We start from the raw sequence: 18,491 nt of genomic DNA, 5'->3' as shown, positions 1-18,491 counted from the left end.
GACTTATGCCAGCCGGATCTGCGAGAACCGACCGCGTTATGGTTCCAACTTCTGCTGCATAAACAATGATGGTTCACCTACGATTTTCATTTATTTTATTGGCATTTAATTTCTGCTTTATTGGAATTTCTGTTTTATTTTAATTTCTGCTTTATTTGAATTTCTGTTTTATTTTCATTTCTTCTAAGTCGGTTCTCGATGTCTTCATTTACTATATCAAGTATTATAAAAATATCAGGTTATTTTGTTTTAATTTTTTCTGAGTCGGTTCTCGACGTTTTCTTTTACTATTCCAGTTATCACAAAAATATCTCTCCGAGAAAAGCTCTTGCATTTAAATTATAAACTATTAACCAGATATCAATATGCATTGTTCGAGATTAGTAATCGATGGTTAAATAATGCGTATTCGAAACCATCCTAAGTAAAGCTACTCGTTTCCTCGAAAACCGTCTCTACCTTCCTTCCAAATAAGCTAGCAAAGTTTAATGTTGATTTCATGTTAATTTTATGATAATGCTGATTACTCCGTTCCACGGCCCCCGTTCTAGTAATTCAAGCAGAATAAACAAAGTTGAAATATTACCATTCCAAGAATGAAACGACGCCGCGCAAAGTTTCGACGAATCTCCCCTGTTTAGGGCACTTTCTCGCGACGTTTGATAATTATGTTACCACGAAGCTACTCGTTTCTCTTTTTTTTTTTCTAAAATACCGTGCACACATCAATGTAACAAAAATCCGGCATATCAAAAGAGTTCCATGCTAATTTCATGTTAATATTATGATAATGTCAGGTTACTACGTTTCTTTGTCACTGTTCCAAACTTGTAATTAAAGCAGAATAAATGAAGGTAAAATATTACCATTACAAAAATGAACCCATTAAGTCCGCGGACCGTGGTTCCGCAGCAGGAAATTAATATTTATACGTTTCGCGTCGTTCTACAATGTAATTTTTTCTCATCTACGGGACGCGAGATCAAAATCTGGGATTGAGAGCAAATTGAGACAGTCGCGAAACAAAAATCCTCTCGTTCCGTCGTTCCGTCGTCCGATCGTTCTCGTTACGATCCGAAATATAGATACCCGCAATGCCTGTGATATAGTCAATTTTACGCGATATTAAAATATCACGGCCTTCACTACACACTTTTGTACCTTGCATTTTGAAGGGGTTTCTTAAATTTTAATAATTGAACTGCTTCGTAACAGCAACGACAAGAATCGTGACTAACTGTTCCGAGGTACTGAGAGGAACTAACATTCGGTCACGAGCGTAACGGGCAAAAAATCAGTCCGCGAGCTCGGCTTGTTATGTTTATGTTTGGCCCAAGTATCTGTTCGCGAGTCTGATTCGCGATGTTTATGTTTGGCCCAAGTAACTGTTCACGAGTCTGTCTCGCGATATTCATGTTTGGGCAAAAATCTTCATCGCGAGTCTGACTCGCTAAAGTACGGCAAGGCGTTAAAGATATCATAGTGCAAGATATCATAGCGAAGATGTTCTTACGCAACAAAGGTATCAGCAGGAGGATCGAGCAACCGGTTATCAGCGATCGGTCGAGCATAGGACGTTATCATCTGTGCGGCAAAAGAGCAAGGAGGGGGGAATGCGAGTGCCATCGTCTCCGGCGCGACAGAAGAAAGCGGATGTGTCCGGCGGCGCGGGTCCTTTGACGGCTTTCACCGCGTACAGCCGCGATAACCGGGCCGTAGTACCCGCGCGCGTTAACTGTCCTTGTTCCAGCCGACTTTGACGGAACTTTTATCGGCGACCGTTCTCTTGTTCCGCCGGAAAACCGTGACCCGGCGATAACGCGGCCGCCGCCGCCGCCGCCGTGCCAACTGTATGACAAATTCGCGCGATCTGGAAATCGTTTACGGCCGGCGCGGACGACAACGGAATACAGAGTGGGGGTCCTTTCGCCGCGCTCGTCCCCCGTGCTCCCCTTTTTAACCAGCCTGGGTTATTGTTTCGAGCGGCACGTAGCGAAGGCTTTGGCACGCCCCGCTCCAGAACAATTCCCAGGGAATACGAAAATTGGCGAACCGATCGGACGTATCTGGATCGGTTTCTTGAATTCTCTCTCTCTCTCTCTCTCTCTCTCCTTGCTCCGCTCTGCCAAGGAGCTTCCCGTGTGGCCGATGCTGTTCAGAAATATTAACGCCTCCGGCGGTAAACATTTTCCGCGCTCCATGCTCCCGTGTCTTTGTACTTTTGCGGCGACGCGTCGCCTGGCTCCGGAATTCCGCCGTTTTGTATTCTCGCGCTTCGATTTTCGCGCCGCGACGGCGGCTGTGTTTTATGGTTTTCACTTTTCGAACAAATTGAAAATTCTGTTACGATTCTGTTTCGCTCGCGGTGGGAAAGCACCGTGATTTGGATTATTACAGTTACATTTCTACGAATTTTGGAAAATGCGCGAACTTTTTTAATTTATTTCTTTTAAATTAAAATTAGAAGTCTGGCAGCGTTAGAACGATGCGAGATCGATGCACTGCGCTTCGTTGAAACCTCGACGAGCGTAGCAAAATTATATTACAGTGCCCCATATATAAATCCGTAATAATTGTTCGGACCTGCAGTGTTTCCATATTGTATAACCTGGAGAATTTTGTACACCATGAAATTGAAATTTGTAACTCGTGTTACAGTTGACGATTCTTAACAATATTTTCAGTATAAATAAATTTGAGTGTAAATAATATTTTAAGTATTTATAATATAAATTTATTTATACTTAAAATATTGATAAATATCACACCACGTCCTGAAATAATTTTTATCGAATTTATTTATCAATATTTTAAGTATAAATAAATTTGATAAAAATGATGTCAAAACGTGGTTTTTTAGCGGCGCCTTGGAGTCGCCACACGACCCAGAAGAGTTAAAATGAACGTTCGGATAGAAATAGACACATTGTACGTATCCTCCGTAAGCAGGAATATATCTCACTTGTTCTATTCCATTTCAGAAATTTGCGAGTTTCGTGCGACATACATGCATACATGCATGCAGCGAACACAGGGGAGCCGCGTCTCGCAATATTTTCTATCGCGGCATGCATTTAGGTGCTCGAATTTTCCCGGGAATAAACTATAGAGTTTCCTCGATTGTACGCGGCTCGCGGAGCATAGGCTATACACATGTGGGTCACGCGCTGGAATCGCGAAGCGTTAACGCATTAACTGTTTAAAAGTTTGCTTTGTCTTTGTTTGAAAATTCTCGAGAATTATTGGTCAACAAATGTTTCATCGATTAGGTATAATAGGGAAAGTTATTAATTATATAAATAATAGAGGTGGAAACTGGTCTCAGAGATATTGTGCTGGAAAATTCTCAAGAATTATTGGACTCTCTGTGATAATTATTTCGTCGATTAGATATTATAGGGAAATTTGTTATTATATTTTTTAAATAAACAAACCTGGAAGTAGAAACTGATCATAGAAGTATTGTATCTTACTGCAAAATTCTCAAGAATTATTTTACTCTCTGTGATGCTTATTTCGTCGATTAGGTATTGTAGAGAACCTAATTATTATATTTTTTAAATAAACAAACGCGAAAGTAGAAACCGCTTGTGTCCTAAAAATACTGCATTGTCCTCAAAGCGTTGAAACAACAATACAAGCACAATAAATATTTTCACCGTTGTCTTCGATAAAACCTCCCTCCGCGTTTATTAGTTTACAAAACGCCGGAGTTGAATAAAAAATTTACGACATCGCTACCGCCACCGAAAGATAGCGAACGCAACAAGAAACTCGGAGAGAGAGAGAACGTGACGGGAAATGTAAAATCCAAGCTCTATACGACGGTAAGAGAACCGATTTTCCCTTGATTCCCGCGAAACGAAAAATATTCCGCGGATTTTCTTTCGCTCTTTTTATTATTATCCGCCGGAAATTCGAACACCGCGATAAGTTGTTCGCGCGTCGCGAACCACCACGGGAATTTTGCGATACGCGTTTCGCGATTTTAATATCAAGAGAATTTCGCGCGGCAAAATGTTACAGCTCTTGAATTTACGACGCGTTGTTGCCGCGCGCTGATATTAGGCTGAAAGCAAATTTCTCATTCTTCATTTCGCGTATTGTTGCACGGTGCTCCGAGTTAGTGGAAATTTGAATAAACATGCATATTGTTATACGAGACGCGATGGGTCTAGGTGTTGTATAATATTATCGCGACTAGGGCGTGGCTGTTTGCTCTAATATGTCGCGCGTAGAATCACGGATTTTGTTTACTTACGAACAGCAATATCGTGACGCTTTTTTTTCGCGAAACGGTGACCCGTGAATGTTAATAAATATTTAGCGTCGAGCTGTAGGGTTTTTGAATAAAATAGAACAAATATGGTATTAGTAATATTAAAACTAGGAATATTGTAGTTGTTGAGGTTATGTCGATATTATGTTAAGGAATAATATTAAGGAATAGAATAGAAAAAAAATAAGTTATTAGTCAAGTTAAAACTACGAATATGTATGGTCAAATTAAAATTACGCCTCGTGGTTTATATAAAAATTTATTGCCACGGCCGTCGCTTTATAGTTTATTAATAATTTCCGAATTAAAGTGATTTCCATTAATATATTAACCAAATAAAAATCGAGTACTAAATTAAATCTCTGACAATAGTCGACCTTATCAATTCCAGTCAATTCCAACATACAATTCCAATACGTTAAAATATAAATTAATAAAAATCCATAAACAGGTTCTAATTTTTCAATTTTACTTCACAAGTCTAGAATCCAGTCTGACAAATGCTTTGGCGAACCGGCGACGCGCACAGTAGCGTAATAAATGTAAACGTTAAGAAACTAGGCTAATGAAAGACTACTATTTCAAGGGAGCGCTATTTACGAGTGAACCCGGCAGCCGGTAGTCCAGGGGGATGAAATTTCCATTCTCCGTGCGCGCGCGCGCGCGGCGACGGGTAAAAAGCAGAATTCCATAATGTGTTATGCATTCTCCGGCGATGACCATCTGAGAAACTATCCTCGTAAAATCGGGCACCGCGCGGGGTTACCGCGTTGCTTCGCCGGGAAATCTAATAAACCCCCAGGAACGTCATATTAGTGGAATTCCTGCGCCCGCTAATGCTAGTCTTTAGCGTACCCGGCGTGCTGCTGCGCGCGAGCGCGCGCGCTTGCTGATTAATGCGCTGGGTTCTGCGGATGATTTCGCCTCGACAACCCATTGTAGTCGATTCGTTTTCGCAGCATAATACGTGATTTTCGTGTTCCCGCTAGCGTGAAATTCTCTATTAGAATTCGAGCGTGACGGAGAAAAAAGACCCCTGCTGTTCTCTCGGACATTTATGCCGGTTTATATGGTGGCCCGGGATTTTTTTCTCGTCGAACATACCTCGGCTCAATGACCGAAAGAAGGAAATGTTGTATGAACACGATTTAATAAAATTATGTACTCGAATTAACGATTTGTTACGACGATATTAATAGGTATTAAGATAGATAGATATTAAGAGATAAACAGATATTAACCCTTTTGCACTCGAAGCCATTTTAACTGTAATTCGAAAGGAACATTTCCGACATGTAGCATTTCCATTTTACGAGGTAAAGAGGTTATGTTCAATCGAAATTGAATCTTGTAACTCGTACAAAGACAGTTACACTTTTAAATATTTTTTTTTTAAATGTATGTTTTTATAATAGAAATATTATTTTGGAACGTGATGTAATAATTGCTGTGGTGCTTTAGAATCACCACTCGAGTGCAAAGGGTTAGCAATAACGCTTCACGGTTTTAATAAAATCGATGGTAATCTTATTTTGCAAAATGTCTAGGTGTTCGATTGAGTCAACGCAGCGTCCATGATTTTTCATTACGGAAATGTCGGTGCAAACACGAGCGGTTAAAAAAAGGGGGAAAAAAGAAAACGATTCACCGCGGGCAGAAAATTATCGCGCTGTCATTTTGACTGCCACTTTTCTCTCCCTCTCTCCCTCTCTCTCTCCCTCTCCCCCTCTCTCTCTCTCTCTCTATGAAACGTCTGACCGCGCTTTTCCCACGGCGATAATTACGAGGGCCGTCGGTTGATCGGATACTTTTAATTACACCGGTATTTGCGACTGTTCGGCCGGTGCTCGGGATAAATAAATTAATGCGACCGGGTTAAATATTCTCGATCGAAGGGGGTTCTCGACTGAATGCTTGTTGCCACGAGCGTTGGGCGCCTTTTTTTTCCTCTCTCCCTCTCTCTCTCTCTCTCTCTTTCCACCCCCCTCCCCCTTGCGTAATTACTATTTTTCCCCCCTTCCCTCATCCCCAACGGCGGCGGCCCCTCTCTACAAGGCAAATAAAGTTCGCCCGGTTACGCGCGGACCTGCTTTCACGGTAAACTTTTCTCGTGGCTTGTTTACGCTGTTGTCCGTCTGGATAAACTCTGTCCTGTGCTCTCCCTTTGTCCATGAATTGATAATTGCGAGAGCCCCCCCACCCCGTTAATGACGGGCGCGGCGAGAGCGTTTTTCAAATTTTAACCGCGCGCGCGCGCGCGCGCCATGGAATTGCCGTTTGCCTTTCATACGGTGGACGGCAAGCGCGGTTCGACCAGAAAATTGAAGGTTGCCGCCACTTTTACAGCGTTGATTTAATCTTCGAGACATTGCTTCGTTAAAGCACGGAGAGCGGACGCATTATGGTATTTTATTGTATCGTAATCAATTTCGAGCGGTTTTCTTTGTTTTTTAGTCCAGCAGCGAATTCTTGAAGAATTTTAGCTGACAAAAATATTTTTTAATAAAGTATGAAATATATAATTAATTTTTAGTATGTAATAAAATATATAATTAATTTTTAGTATGTAATAAAATATATAATTAATTTTGTAGTTTAAAACTTCGATGAATAGCGTCGAAATAATGACAAGTTTGATCAATTAATCGTGGAAAACAGATCGAACATAATTCTATTTCAGCAACAGATTTATTTATTTATTTATTTATGCTATTTCAGTTCATTTCTATCCCCTGGTATTTAGTCTTTCACGCTATAGAAAATCCTCTATTATCCGCGGTCGCGCGCGCAATCATTCGTCGCATTCACCGAATTTCTGTCGAACGCCCCCCACCCCCGAAAAGCCGGTCAGAGTTTCGATTTACCCCCGGCAAAATATCGCGCAATTAGGAAACAAATTTGCGACGCCGATTCTGCCAATGCGTTATCTGAATTTTGACATCAGCGAGAGAGACCGGGCAGTTTTGAGTATCGATGGGTCGTGATTAAATTGAAAATGTCACAGGCTCGCTCCGCGCGATAGAAGAGGAGGGTCTACGGGAGTATAATGAAAAATTTTACACAGTTCAACGGAGAAAACACTCTTTCGAATAAGAGCGCGTCGCGGTTTCGCCGTTCAATTTCTGTCAATTAATCTAGCACAATCTGCGTCTCTATAGAAATACGCGCGCCAATTATGGCGGTATCGATTAGCGGACGCACGGGTTAACTATCCAGCGTCGTTCCGGTTCGTTGCGACCGAAACGCAAACAGTTTCTGCGTGTATTATGATCGGGCCGTGGAAGCAATAATTTTTTCCGGCGTTCGCCTCAGTGCAAATTTAATTGGTCGAATGGAGAAACGTGGAGGCTAAAAGTCTTCGCAGGGGTGCGATCAAAATTGTATGCATTTAGACGAAACGAAGACGCAATGCACCCCTTTGTTCTTGTTGAAAAATTCATAAAAAATTCCCAAGCCATTCTACGGGAATGTACCTTCCGGGGTCGTAAAGTAGACACTTTCACCTTCAATTTAAGCTATCTGAAGTCCAAATTGCTCCACGGGAACGCGATTGAAAACTCGCCCAAATTCCAAAAATGGGCTCCAGGCTGCCTAATACTCCCTAAAAGTTGATTCAAAAAATCATAAAAAAATCCCAAGCCATTCCACGGGAATGTACCTTCCAGGATCGTAAAGTAGACACTTTCACCTTCAATTTAAGCTATCTGAAGTCCAAATTGCTCCACGGGAACGCGATTGAAAACTCGCCTAATCTCCCAGAACGAGTGGCATGCTACCGGATACGTATCGGTGGAAGAAAACTATTTAATGGTGTGCTATGGTCTCCCGCAGGCACGGCGATCAAACTTCTGAAGCTGGAGGTGCCGAGCATAGCGGACCCGCGATGGGACAAGGTGGCGCTCAGGTGCGAGTACGATCTGGCCGGCAAGGATTTGTATTCGGTGAAGTGGTACAAGGACGGGAACGAGTTCTTCAGGTACATGCCGAGCTCGACGCCGGCGGGCCGCGACTTCCCCGTCGACGGTGTCTACGTCGATGTAAATACGAGCGACAGCAAGCAAGTGACGCTCCTGGGGCAGGCGAACACGCGCAAAGGTTGGTTGTTCCGTCTCTAATCACCCCTCGTCTTAATTATTATTCATATCAGGCTGCGCGGCTCCCTAAGTAATGGTCCCCCTCTAATTTGCTCCATTACACCGACGTCCGTGCCGCAACCCGCTAGAACAAAACAAGCATCACCCGGTCCACATGTTTCTGAATTATCGTCGCTCCGCCAGGACATCGATAACTTTATTAGCCGCTGTGATTATCTCGCCGACTTTTAACCCTTTTTCTGCCCAACAACGATACGTCGTTCGCTACGCTTGCCTAAAGTGTCATACTTTAAGTGTATATTAAATGTAATGCTTCGCGACAATGACGTGTGTTGGTATTAGCTATTTCGCGGTTCAAGTTAATTATTTATACGACAAGTGGTTTGGATAAAAATATTGCTACTATAGTCGAGTTAAATCGGGTTCGATAGAACAATGATTGTGACAGTAAAGTTCGTGTAGAAAAATTCAAACAATAATAAAGACAATGAAGTTCATGTAGAACGATTTATACAAGGATCAAGGGAAGGAAATTCGTATTGAAAAATTGGCAGAATAATTGTGGCACAGAAGTCCGTGTAGAAAAATTCATAGAATAATTAATACGTGGACTTTTATATAGAACAATTTATACAACGATTACGACGAGGAGATCCACGTGGAAAAATTAATGAAATTACAGGAGCAAAAACACGTGGACAGAAGAATTGATATAATGCTTGAGACGAGATTATTCTAATAGAAAAATGAATACGATGATTAAGCCAGAGAAGTTTGGTCAAAAAAATTAATAAAACGATACAAAGATCCTGATATAATATGATATAAATGATACAAAGATTCTGATATAAAATCATATAAATGACACGAAGATAAATCGTGACATAAACTAAATAAAATAATTTAAAGAATAATAAACGACAAATTCACAATAAATCAAAGAGAATATATAAGACAAGAAAAGTCGAAATATTAACAAAATGATTACCTGAGAAAAGCAACAAGAGAGAGAGATAACAGAGAGAGAGTAAATAATCTCTATATATTTCGAATGAAAGTTAACGCGCTCATTAAGCTCTGCTTAAATAACTGGGAGTGCTCTCGGGTCGCGTACGAGACCCGTGTCTATTCAATTACCATTCGCGATCATCTTTCCGTTTCCGACGCCCATCGGGGGCCAGGTTTCGGCGTTAGGTTTCTAATCCAGAGCTCGTAAATGTGTCGGGCGCGGCCGGGATCCGATGTGGTTCTCGTAACTTCATTAATTCATTACGGTCGGAAAGGTAGCCTCGCGATAAGTTGGCTCGGCGCGGGTTCGTGGGTTCGTGGGTTCGCGGGTGGGTGTGCCCCTCTCTCATTCTTTCATTCGAAAGTTTCGTCGCTGGTAATGGTCGTCTGGATTGCGGAGGGTGGAGAGACTCGTAAAAAGAAACGCAAGTCCGGGTTGCTCGGCCACTTAAGATGCGCCAATGAAATCGCCAACGGAGACACGGTGTCCACGAGAATCACCCGCGAAAGGATAAATATTGTACTACTTGTCGTTGCTATTTGAATGATAGGCGACGTTTATGAGAAATTTTGTTCGACAATTGTTGATTCGTTGACGCGGCAATTCGTTGTTAACAATTTACCGACCGGTAGCGCGATGGATCTCGCGAATTTCAAGCAGAATTTGAACGAGATTTTGAGGAGGATTTTAAAGAAGAATTTTATGTAGAATTCGAAGTAGAATTTCAAGAATTTGGTAAAGAATTTGAAGGAAAATTGAAAGAATTTAAAAAAGTATTTGAAGAAGAAAAATTGAAGAATTTAAGAAAGTATTTGAAGAAAAATTTGAAGAATTTAAGAAAGAATTTGAAGAAAAATTGAAAGAATTTAAGAAAGTATTTGAAGAAGAATTGAAAGAATTTAAAAAAGTATTTGAAGAAGAATTTGAAGAATTTAAGAAAGTATTTGAAGAAAAATTTGAAGAATTTAAGAAAGAATTTGAAGAAAAATTGAAAGAATTTAAGAAAGTATTTGAAGAAGAATTGAAAGAATTTAAAAGAGTATTTGAAGAAGAATTTGAAGAATTTAAGAAAGAATTTGAAGAAGAATTGAAAGAATTTGAAAAAGAATCTGAAAAAGAATTTGAAAAAGAATGTGGAGAACTTGAAAGATCTTGAAAAGACACTTGAAGAATTTCTTTATCATTAATCATCCCTCTCAAGAATAAAAGAATTCGTATTTCTTGCGTGATTGCATTTATTGCAATGGTAAACATTTACTTGAAAATAAAGGAACAGTATTCCCATTTCAAAGAATTAAATAACCCACCTATTTAATAAACACCGACAGCATGGTCGTATCATGCTCTCAAGCTATCTACATGGCATAATTAACGAAGTCTGAACAAATAATATCGTCCTGCAAATGAAAAATTAAGCGAAGGATTTTAAAGCTGTCTTGAGACTTTGTTTATTAGGTTCGATGTAAAGACATGATTGCTGGCCACGATCTGAAATTCGCGCGCTCTGTCATTACGATCTCTTAAACGATATTAAAAGAAAATTTCGTTCCGCGGAATATTCGCCACGATAACCCTTAAAGGTTAAAAGACGAAAAGTTTCTATTATAAAGTTTTAATATTACAGCAGCTTTTCGAGGATAATACTGAAATGGGCTTCACTTGGATTGGTTAAAGTATTCTGGATGGGTTTAAGGTTCGTTCAACCTGTGCGAAAAAGGAACTCGGGAACGTTCTATAAAATACTTTTATTTTTTGTATCGACTTTTATTTTTGTATCAACTTTTACCTAATCTGTTTCAACTTTGACCTATTCTGTCTCATTTCGTACTTGAAACATACAATTACTGAGAGGTATAGTTTATTTATTATTACTTTATCAGAGCTGAATTTTGTCAATTTCTCTCTGTCCAAGAATTGGAAGAAACATTCGAAATTTTAGCATAGTTGAATTAGAGTCACGCAATCATAGTGCCGTAGCGTTATATATCTAAATAATAAAATAAATATCTAGGCAATAAAATAAAGGCAAAGTATAGAAGAATTATTTTCTATTCGTCACTTTCACATTGTTCAAGTATCTTCGATACTCTTCCTCGTCGAATCGATAAAATTAACAAACATACCTAATTTATTAACATCGTTGATATCAACATTTTTCAAGCCCAAGCTATCATTATTACCAGCATTATTATTATTCGCAATAATCATTGCATATTACTCCCTAAGTTCAGCATCCGCCTCATCCTCCCAAAAACTAAATCAAAACACTCCCAAATCGCCGCTTGCTATTATCAATCGAAATCCCCGCCAACAAACCAGAAAACCACAATGAAAAAAAACAACCTGGCCGCATTCCAAAAACCAGCAGATCAGCCTAGAATAGATCCAGCGACCACACACCACCCGACAGTCCAGACGACGAGGACACTTCCCGGCATTACCGAGGAAGTAGAATATGGTGCGCCATTGATCAGACGTCCCCACCTAATCGATTCATTAATTCTCCCCGGGGCGGCTGGCATTGGATTTGAAATTTAAAAAGCGTCGTCCCCCCACCCTCGCCCCAACCCCGGCCACGACCCAGTTCGCCGGTCTTTGTCCACACCACGGTGGTCGCGCGATTCCATTAGGCTGATGATTCATTAAAAAAAATCTTGGAAAAACTTCCGTATTCGCGGGTCATCCATCACTTACATTAGACCCAGCGCCGCGCGCGATGGTCGGTAGACGTTCAGCGTCGAGGACACCGCGGCGAACAGGCGAACGTGGTATAAGGTGGAGAAGGTAGAGAAGGTAGAAGGTAGGCGGAGGTTCTAACCCGTCTCTGTCGTTACCCGCAAGTTCCTGATCAAATTTATCACGGCGCGCAGCCACCGGGTCGCAACTTCAACCCCCCCGCGCGTTACTTTAAATATCAATCGTGGCGGACAGTCAGGGGGGGGGGGGGGGGGGGGGGGGCGTGTGGATGAGGCAGAATGGAGAAAGATATTACGTGTGCTGGCTGCGACAGGTAAGGTGAACCTCGTGGGATCGTATGGCTGTGAGGTGTCCTCCGAGGGGCCGAGCTTCCTGACAAGCTACGAGGTAGCGAACATGAGCGTCGCCATACAGCCGAAGGAACGACCCAGTCTCCAAGGGCTTCGACCTTCCTACGAGGCCGGCGAGATCCTTCACGCGGAGTGCACCTCGGCGCCGAGCTATCCTGCCGCGGTGCTTGCTTTCATCCTAAATGGAAAAGAGGTGAGGAGAAGACCCCGCCAACCCGGTTTTATGGTAATATATTAGCCTGAGTAATACGCCGACCCCGACGACTGATGAGCCTCTGTCAAAGTTCGTTAAGCGCCTTAGGAGCGCCACCGTCACCCCCAACCGAAAACACCCGATTTTATTCGACGCCCCTGTTCCGACGTACTTTGACTTGAAAATCACGGTGAATCGATGGCGGTCCTTTAATATGGATGATCGATGGAACTTGGTTGATACGGTCGATCGATGGAACCTGGTTGACAGGCTCGATCTATAGCAGTGCTTTGAAACATTCTATCTATAGCAGTTTTTTAACACGGTCGATCTATAGCAGTTTTTTAACACATTCAATCTATAGCAATTCTTTAACACGTTCTATCTATAGCAATTCTTTAACAAGTTCGATCTATAGCAATTCTTTAACACATTCCATCTATAGCAGTTTTTTAACACGTTCGACCTATAGCAATTCTTTAACACTTTTGATCTATAGCAGTTCTTTAACACGATCAATAGACAGAACCTGGTTAACACCTTCGATCTATAGCAATTCTTTAACACACCTCTAGAGCAGTCAATCTGTAGAGCAGTTCCTTGACACGTTCGATTAATAGCAATTCTTTAATACGTTCAATCAATAGAAACTTTTTAACACGTTCTATATATAGCAGTTCCTTAACATATTCAATCTATAGCAATTCTTTAACACGTTCAATCTATAGCAATTCTTTAATACGTTCAATCTATAGCAATTCTTTAACACATTCTATCTATAGCAGTTTTTTAACACGTTCGATCTATAGCAATTCTTTAACACATTCAATCTATAGCAGGTCCTTAACACATTCAATATATAGCAGTTTTTTTAACACGTTCTATCTATAGCAGTTCTTTAACACGTTTAATCGACAGAACCTGGTTAACCCGTTCGATCGATAGCCCATTGACACGATCGATCGATGGCATTTTTTAACGCATCAGTCGAACCAACGGAATTTATTTAACTCGTTGAAACGATAAAATTTATATGAAACGTTCAGTGGATAGAATTACTTTGACATAGTCGATGGAATTTGTTTAACACGTTGAATCGATGACAGGTCTTTAACGAGCCCGATTGTCGGAGTTTATTTAACACATTAGATCGTTGGAATTTGTTTAACAGGTTGAATCGATGGAATTTGTTTAACAGGTTGAATCGATAAAATTTGTTATAATCTTACAGAATATGATCGTACCACGATGATGTACCTAGTTTTATGGAATTCTGCTCGAAGCATTTATTTTTCACTGAACAGTTCAATATGTCTTGTTAACTAAATATTAAATTAACGATATCGGATAACAAATCAAAGGCATGTCAATTGCTTACTTCCTTTCTTTCGGTAACCATCTTCGCTACCCCATCTATTTTGTTGAATAAATATTAAATCAATATTATTATTAAATCAATTTTAAATTAACGTTATCCGATAACAAATCAAAGACATAGCAATTGCTTACTTCCCTTTTTTCGGTAACCATCTTCGCTACCCCATCTATATTACAAAGCACTTCGCGTAAAATATAGATAAACGCAAGGTATTCCATCCTTTTGTCCCAAAAAGCGTAAGCTTCGCTTCATCTCGAGTTCGTTGATTCCGAGTCTGTGATTTCTGAAATCGGCAGGTGAGCAAATCGTTAACGAAGGAGCTACCAACCGGCGGATCCCGAGACGACAGCACCGTGTCGACGAGCCGGTCCCTGTCGTTGCGCCTCGAACGACACCATTTCCCTGGCGGTACCTTGAGTCTCACCTGTCACTCCGCCTTACCGGGAATCAAAGGTGTCAAACCATTGGAGAGGACAGAAACCGCGACACTGGCTGCCAGCAATCAACGGCTCGCCCAGGAACCGCCTAGATCCGGCTCCGGTATCAACCTACCCGCCATACTATCGACCATGGTTTGCTGTATGCTCGTTATCAGACACGTTGCCGTCGGTGATGTTTCATTTCTGCGTATATAATCGGTGAAACAACTCGCGCGTTATTACGATTCGTTCCACTCCGCCGCGAAGACGTCGTTCCAGAGACACCACACACGCCTCTCCGTTCTCGCGATGTTAGATATAATAGCTCTCAGAAAAATGTTAGACGTATTTTTTTATTAACGACTAGACTGCGGAACGTGTGCAGTTTTCTGCCGATTTTTAATCGAATTCAGAGACTCGGTTTATTTTTACAGTGGTGTCTGATTAGTGGATTTTCTCGAGGCTTTGCACTGAGACGATGCTTTTCATTTTTTTATGGATTTGTTAGTTAATGATTCGTATAATTTCGTGTAATAATTCGTACAATTTTGTGTAATAGTTCGTAGAATTTTTTGTATATAATTCGTACAATTTTTTGTATATAATTAAGTGTAAGAATCTTTAAATTAATTAGGATGGCACTGCCAATTACTGTTGACATAATTCAGAAGTTTCCGCAACTGGGAACAACTTTAGCAATTTATTTGACATTTTCTATGAATTTTAAGGTGAATTTCAAAGCTTTTTCTATCGATTTCAATTTTTCGAAAGATTTCTACCCATATCTATCTTGTTCAATTGTTTTCATATTTTCCACTACGAAAATAGGGACCGAAAGGACATTTTGCTATAGTTTGGTAACGAATACACGAAATCCGCAGTCTAGGGTCAACGTACGTGCATCCAAGAGATGAAAAAGAAGCTGTTAAGTTTCGACGTTCCAAAGACAAATTAATTTAGGATGCTCTTAGGTTATTGTTCACGAGATAGCTATATATTTTGTACTTGAAGCGCCGTGTATATTCCAAGTTTCATTAATTAATTAATTAAGTATTCCGAAGTACTTCTAACTTACCGTTGATTCGAGCTATATGAGCTTTTTGAGCTTTTTGAGCTTTTCGATTCCTCATTAATAATAATTATTGTTTTTAGTTTAGGCTCCGTTGAACCTTATTACACTTAACTATAATTACTTAATATAGACACACTCAACGTGTTCAATTTTCAACGAGAACGCACACGATCGTTCGCAAAGGTAGATACACACTAATTAAGTTGTACACCTGGCAGAAATAGAGCTGTAATTTTAGAGAGTTTGCGGACGATGAATTTGTTGCTTAAAATCGTTATTAGGAAATCGATGTTTTGATTTTTAAGATCATAGACATCTAAAAATGTACAATCAGTTGCCGTGCTCTGCGTCGAACGAAATTTACAATTGTTCCATCGGAACACGAAAAATGAAAAGAATAATTATCACGACTATTTAAAACAATATTCTCATTTCTAAGATTCATAATCACATAAGAAGCAATGAATAGTTTCGATGGAGAATATCAAATGAAATAAAGATTTCCAAAATCGATGGACACAGTCACGTAGAGAAAGTCTTGCGTATTTCGTGCGCCGCAAACGCTGTATATTTAACCCTTTGCGCTATGATAACGTGTCAGACTCGTGACAATGATTCCACGCAGGATCTGATAAATGAATAAATTGATAAATTGTAGTGCAAAGGGTTGAGCAGATGATCGAATTCCAGGGCCGGAAATAAATTCTCGTTTCGGCCCGATCGAAGCTCTGCCACTACTTTTGTCACTTTTCAGTGAACCTTTTTAACCAACGATCTCGAAGGAAAGGGTGCCGAAAAGGAATGGGTGACGCAAAGGAAAGGGCGTCGAAAGACAAAAGGCAGTGTCACTCGAACGACGTTTCCGCGCGACAAAGCCGGCACGCTTGTTAGCAACGGAGTAAACAATCTCTCGGGAGTATATATCGCCGGTATGGAATTGTTGAATTGTCTGGAGTCGCCGCCATGTTGCCGCACGACACACACACACGCACAAACACACACACACACCGTGCGCCGAATATTTCCGTTCAGTCGCCGCGTATTATAATTGCGAGATCGGGCGCGATCCATGGATCCACGGATCGTTCCTCGAGGTATTTAGCGTCGGTAGCGGTATTTAGCATCGGCGCCGCGAGTTCTCGCGCGGATTAACCCTTTGCGTCTTTGAGGCGCCAATGAGAATTGTTACATCGTTTCCAAAATGATTTCGACGTTATCAAAGGCTATTTAAAAGGCTGTTAAAAGACAGAGTGACTCACAAAAATTCATTAAAAGCGTGACAAATTTACGACTTAATTTACACGCGCATAAACTGTAGCAAATCATAGAAAATGGGAATACAGCTGGTCGTGATAGTTATTTCGGATCTAAGCTTAACCCTTTGCAGTCGGACCGCCATTTTAACTGGGAATCCAAAATATTTCTTCAGATTTGCAGCGTCTCCATTTTATATAAACCTGGAGCATTTTATATATATTGAAAAATTGAATTTCATGGCTTATGTAATGGACGATATAACTCTTAACAATTTTTTAAATATTGGTAAATTTGATAAAGATTATTTTCAGACGTGGCATGACAATTTTTAGTGGCGCCTTGGTGTCGCCATTCGACTGCAAAGGGTTCAAATCGCTTCGAGGGCAAAGGGTTAATGTTTGCGCAAACCTGAGTATAACACTGAGTATAAACAATCGCATCTATGAACAGAAAACAGATGCGTACACGCGACAGAAAAATATGCGAACAGATTCACACGAAAACAGAAATACCCACACAAACAGATACCCACACAAACAAATCCACACACAAACAGAAATACCTACACAAATAGAAATACCCACACAAACAGAAATACCCACACAAACAAATCTACACACACAAAGACGTCGATGAATGGACGACGAACAAAGAGACACACGACGATCGACGATCGACGATCGACGAACATCGATCATACACAGCGCGGCGATCGAGCAAAACGGAGCGAAACACTATAGCAATATAATTTAATCGAGAGGCGCGACGAGGGACGTGTTCGTGTACATAGTGTATGATTGTGAATTAGATTTAACAGAGTTGTGTAATTAAAGGGGAGGGGGAGGAAAACAAAAATCGATAAACACGGTGAAAGTACTGAGGAATCATTAGAGCCGAAGAAGGAAGGAAGGAAGGAAGAGAGAGTTGTATCGGTTGTATATCCGTTGGTCACACAGAGGACTCGGTCGATGAACACAGTTAGGTTCGTAACAGAATACGAGGAACACGAAGAATATGTGGTGGAGGGGAGAGAGAGAGAGAGCCGCGCGCGGTTCCATTGATTCGTATTTATGACGGCGTTATAAGATAATTGTATTTTTCTCTCGGCAATCTTTTTTGGTGGCGTACAAGAATTTATATATATATACATACATACATATAAATATAAATATAAATGTGTATATATAAATATAAATGTATATATATTTAAATATAAATATAAATATAAATGTATATATATATATTTAAATATATATATATGTATTTGCTTGTTTATATATATACATATATATACATGTATATGTATACACGATGATAAATTCGTCATATTTACGTTTTACTGTAATTTTACATGATCCATATCTGATCGTTACGATACGTTTCAAACAATAAAGAGGAATATTGAAGCACCTGCGATTGTCATTCACCTGCGTCGACACTAATCCGAGCTTCTCTAACCGTCATCCGGCAGGTAAGTTGTATCTTAAACAACGTTTGTTCTTTTAAATAATGCTTTCTTTTATTTTTCCGTCAATTTTCCAATCATTTTCTTTTAGAGTAATAGAAGTAAATGATCGGGTAATATGTTATTTAGGTAACTATTATTTAGGTTAATAAAGATAAGGGGTATAATATTATTCAAAAATATTTAATAAATATATAAATGAATAAAAGTTGATCCAGATAAAAAATTTCAATTTAATTTCAATGATCTTTGCGACACATGAAATCCAAAGATTTGGA

At 40.2% G+C, this 18,491-nt stretch overlaps 1 protein-coding gene across 1 annotated transcript in view; it reads left to right on the top strand.

The window, feature by feature from the left end:
* The window catches only part of LOC144478253 (uncharacterized), a 98,671-nt gene extending 80,539 nt beyond the window's left edge, over positions 1–18,132 (top strand). The window contains exons 2-4 of the mRNA XM_078196017.1: positions 8,111–8,374; positions 12,393–12,622; positions 14,297–18,132. Coding sequence (XP_078052143.1) covers positions 8,111–8,374; positions 12,393–12,622; positions 14,297–14,635 — 833 coding nt within the window. The 3' untranslated portion in view covers positions 14,636–18,132. The remainder of the gene's footprint in view (positions 1–8,110; positions 8,375–12,392; positions 12,623–14,296) is intronic.
* The last annotated feature ends 359 nt before the right edge of the window (positions 18,133–18,491 follow it).

Source organism: Augochlora pura, chromosome 2, assembly GCF_028453695.1.
Source record: "Augochlora pura isolate Apur16 chromosome 2, APUR_v2.2.1, whole genome shotgun sequence".
NCBI classification, from domain to species: Eukaryota; Metazoa; Arthropoda; class Insecta; order Hymenoptera; family Halictidae; genus Augochlora; species Augochlora pura.
The sequence above is the reverse complement of the archived record's forward strand: the minus strand, read 5'-3'. Positions and strand labels throughout refer to the sequence as shown.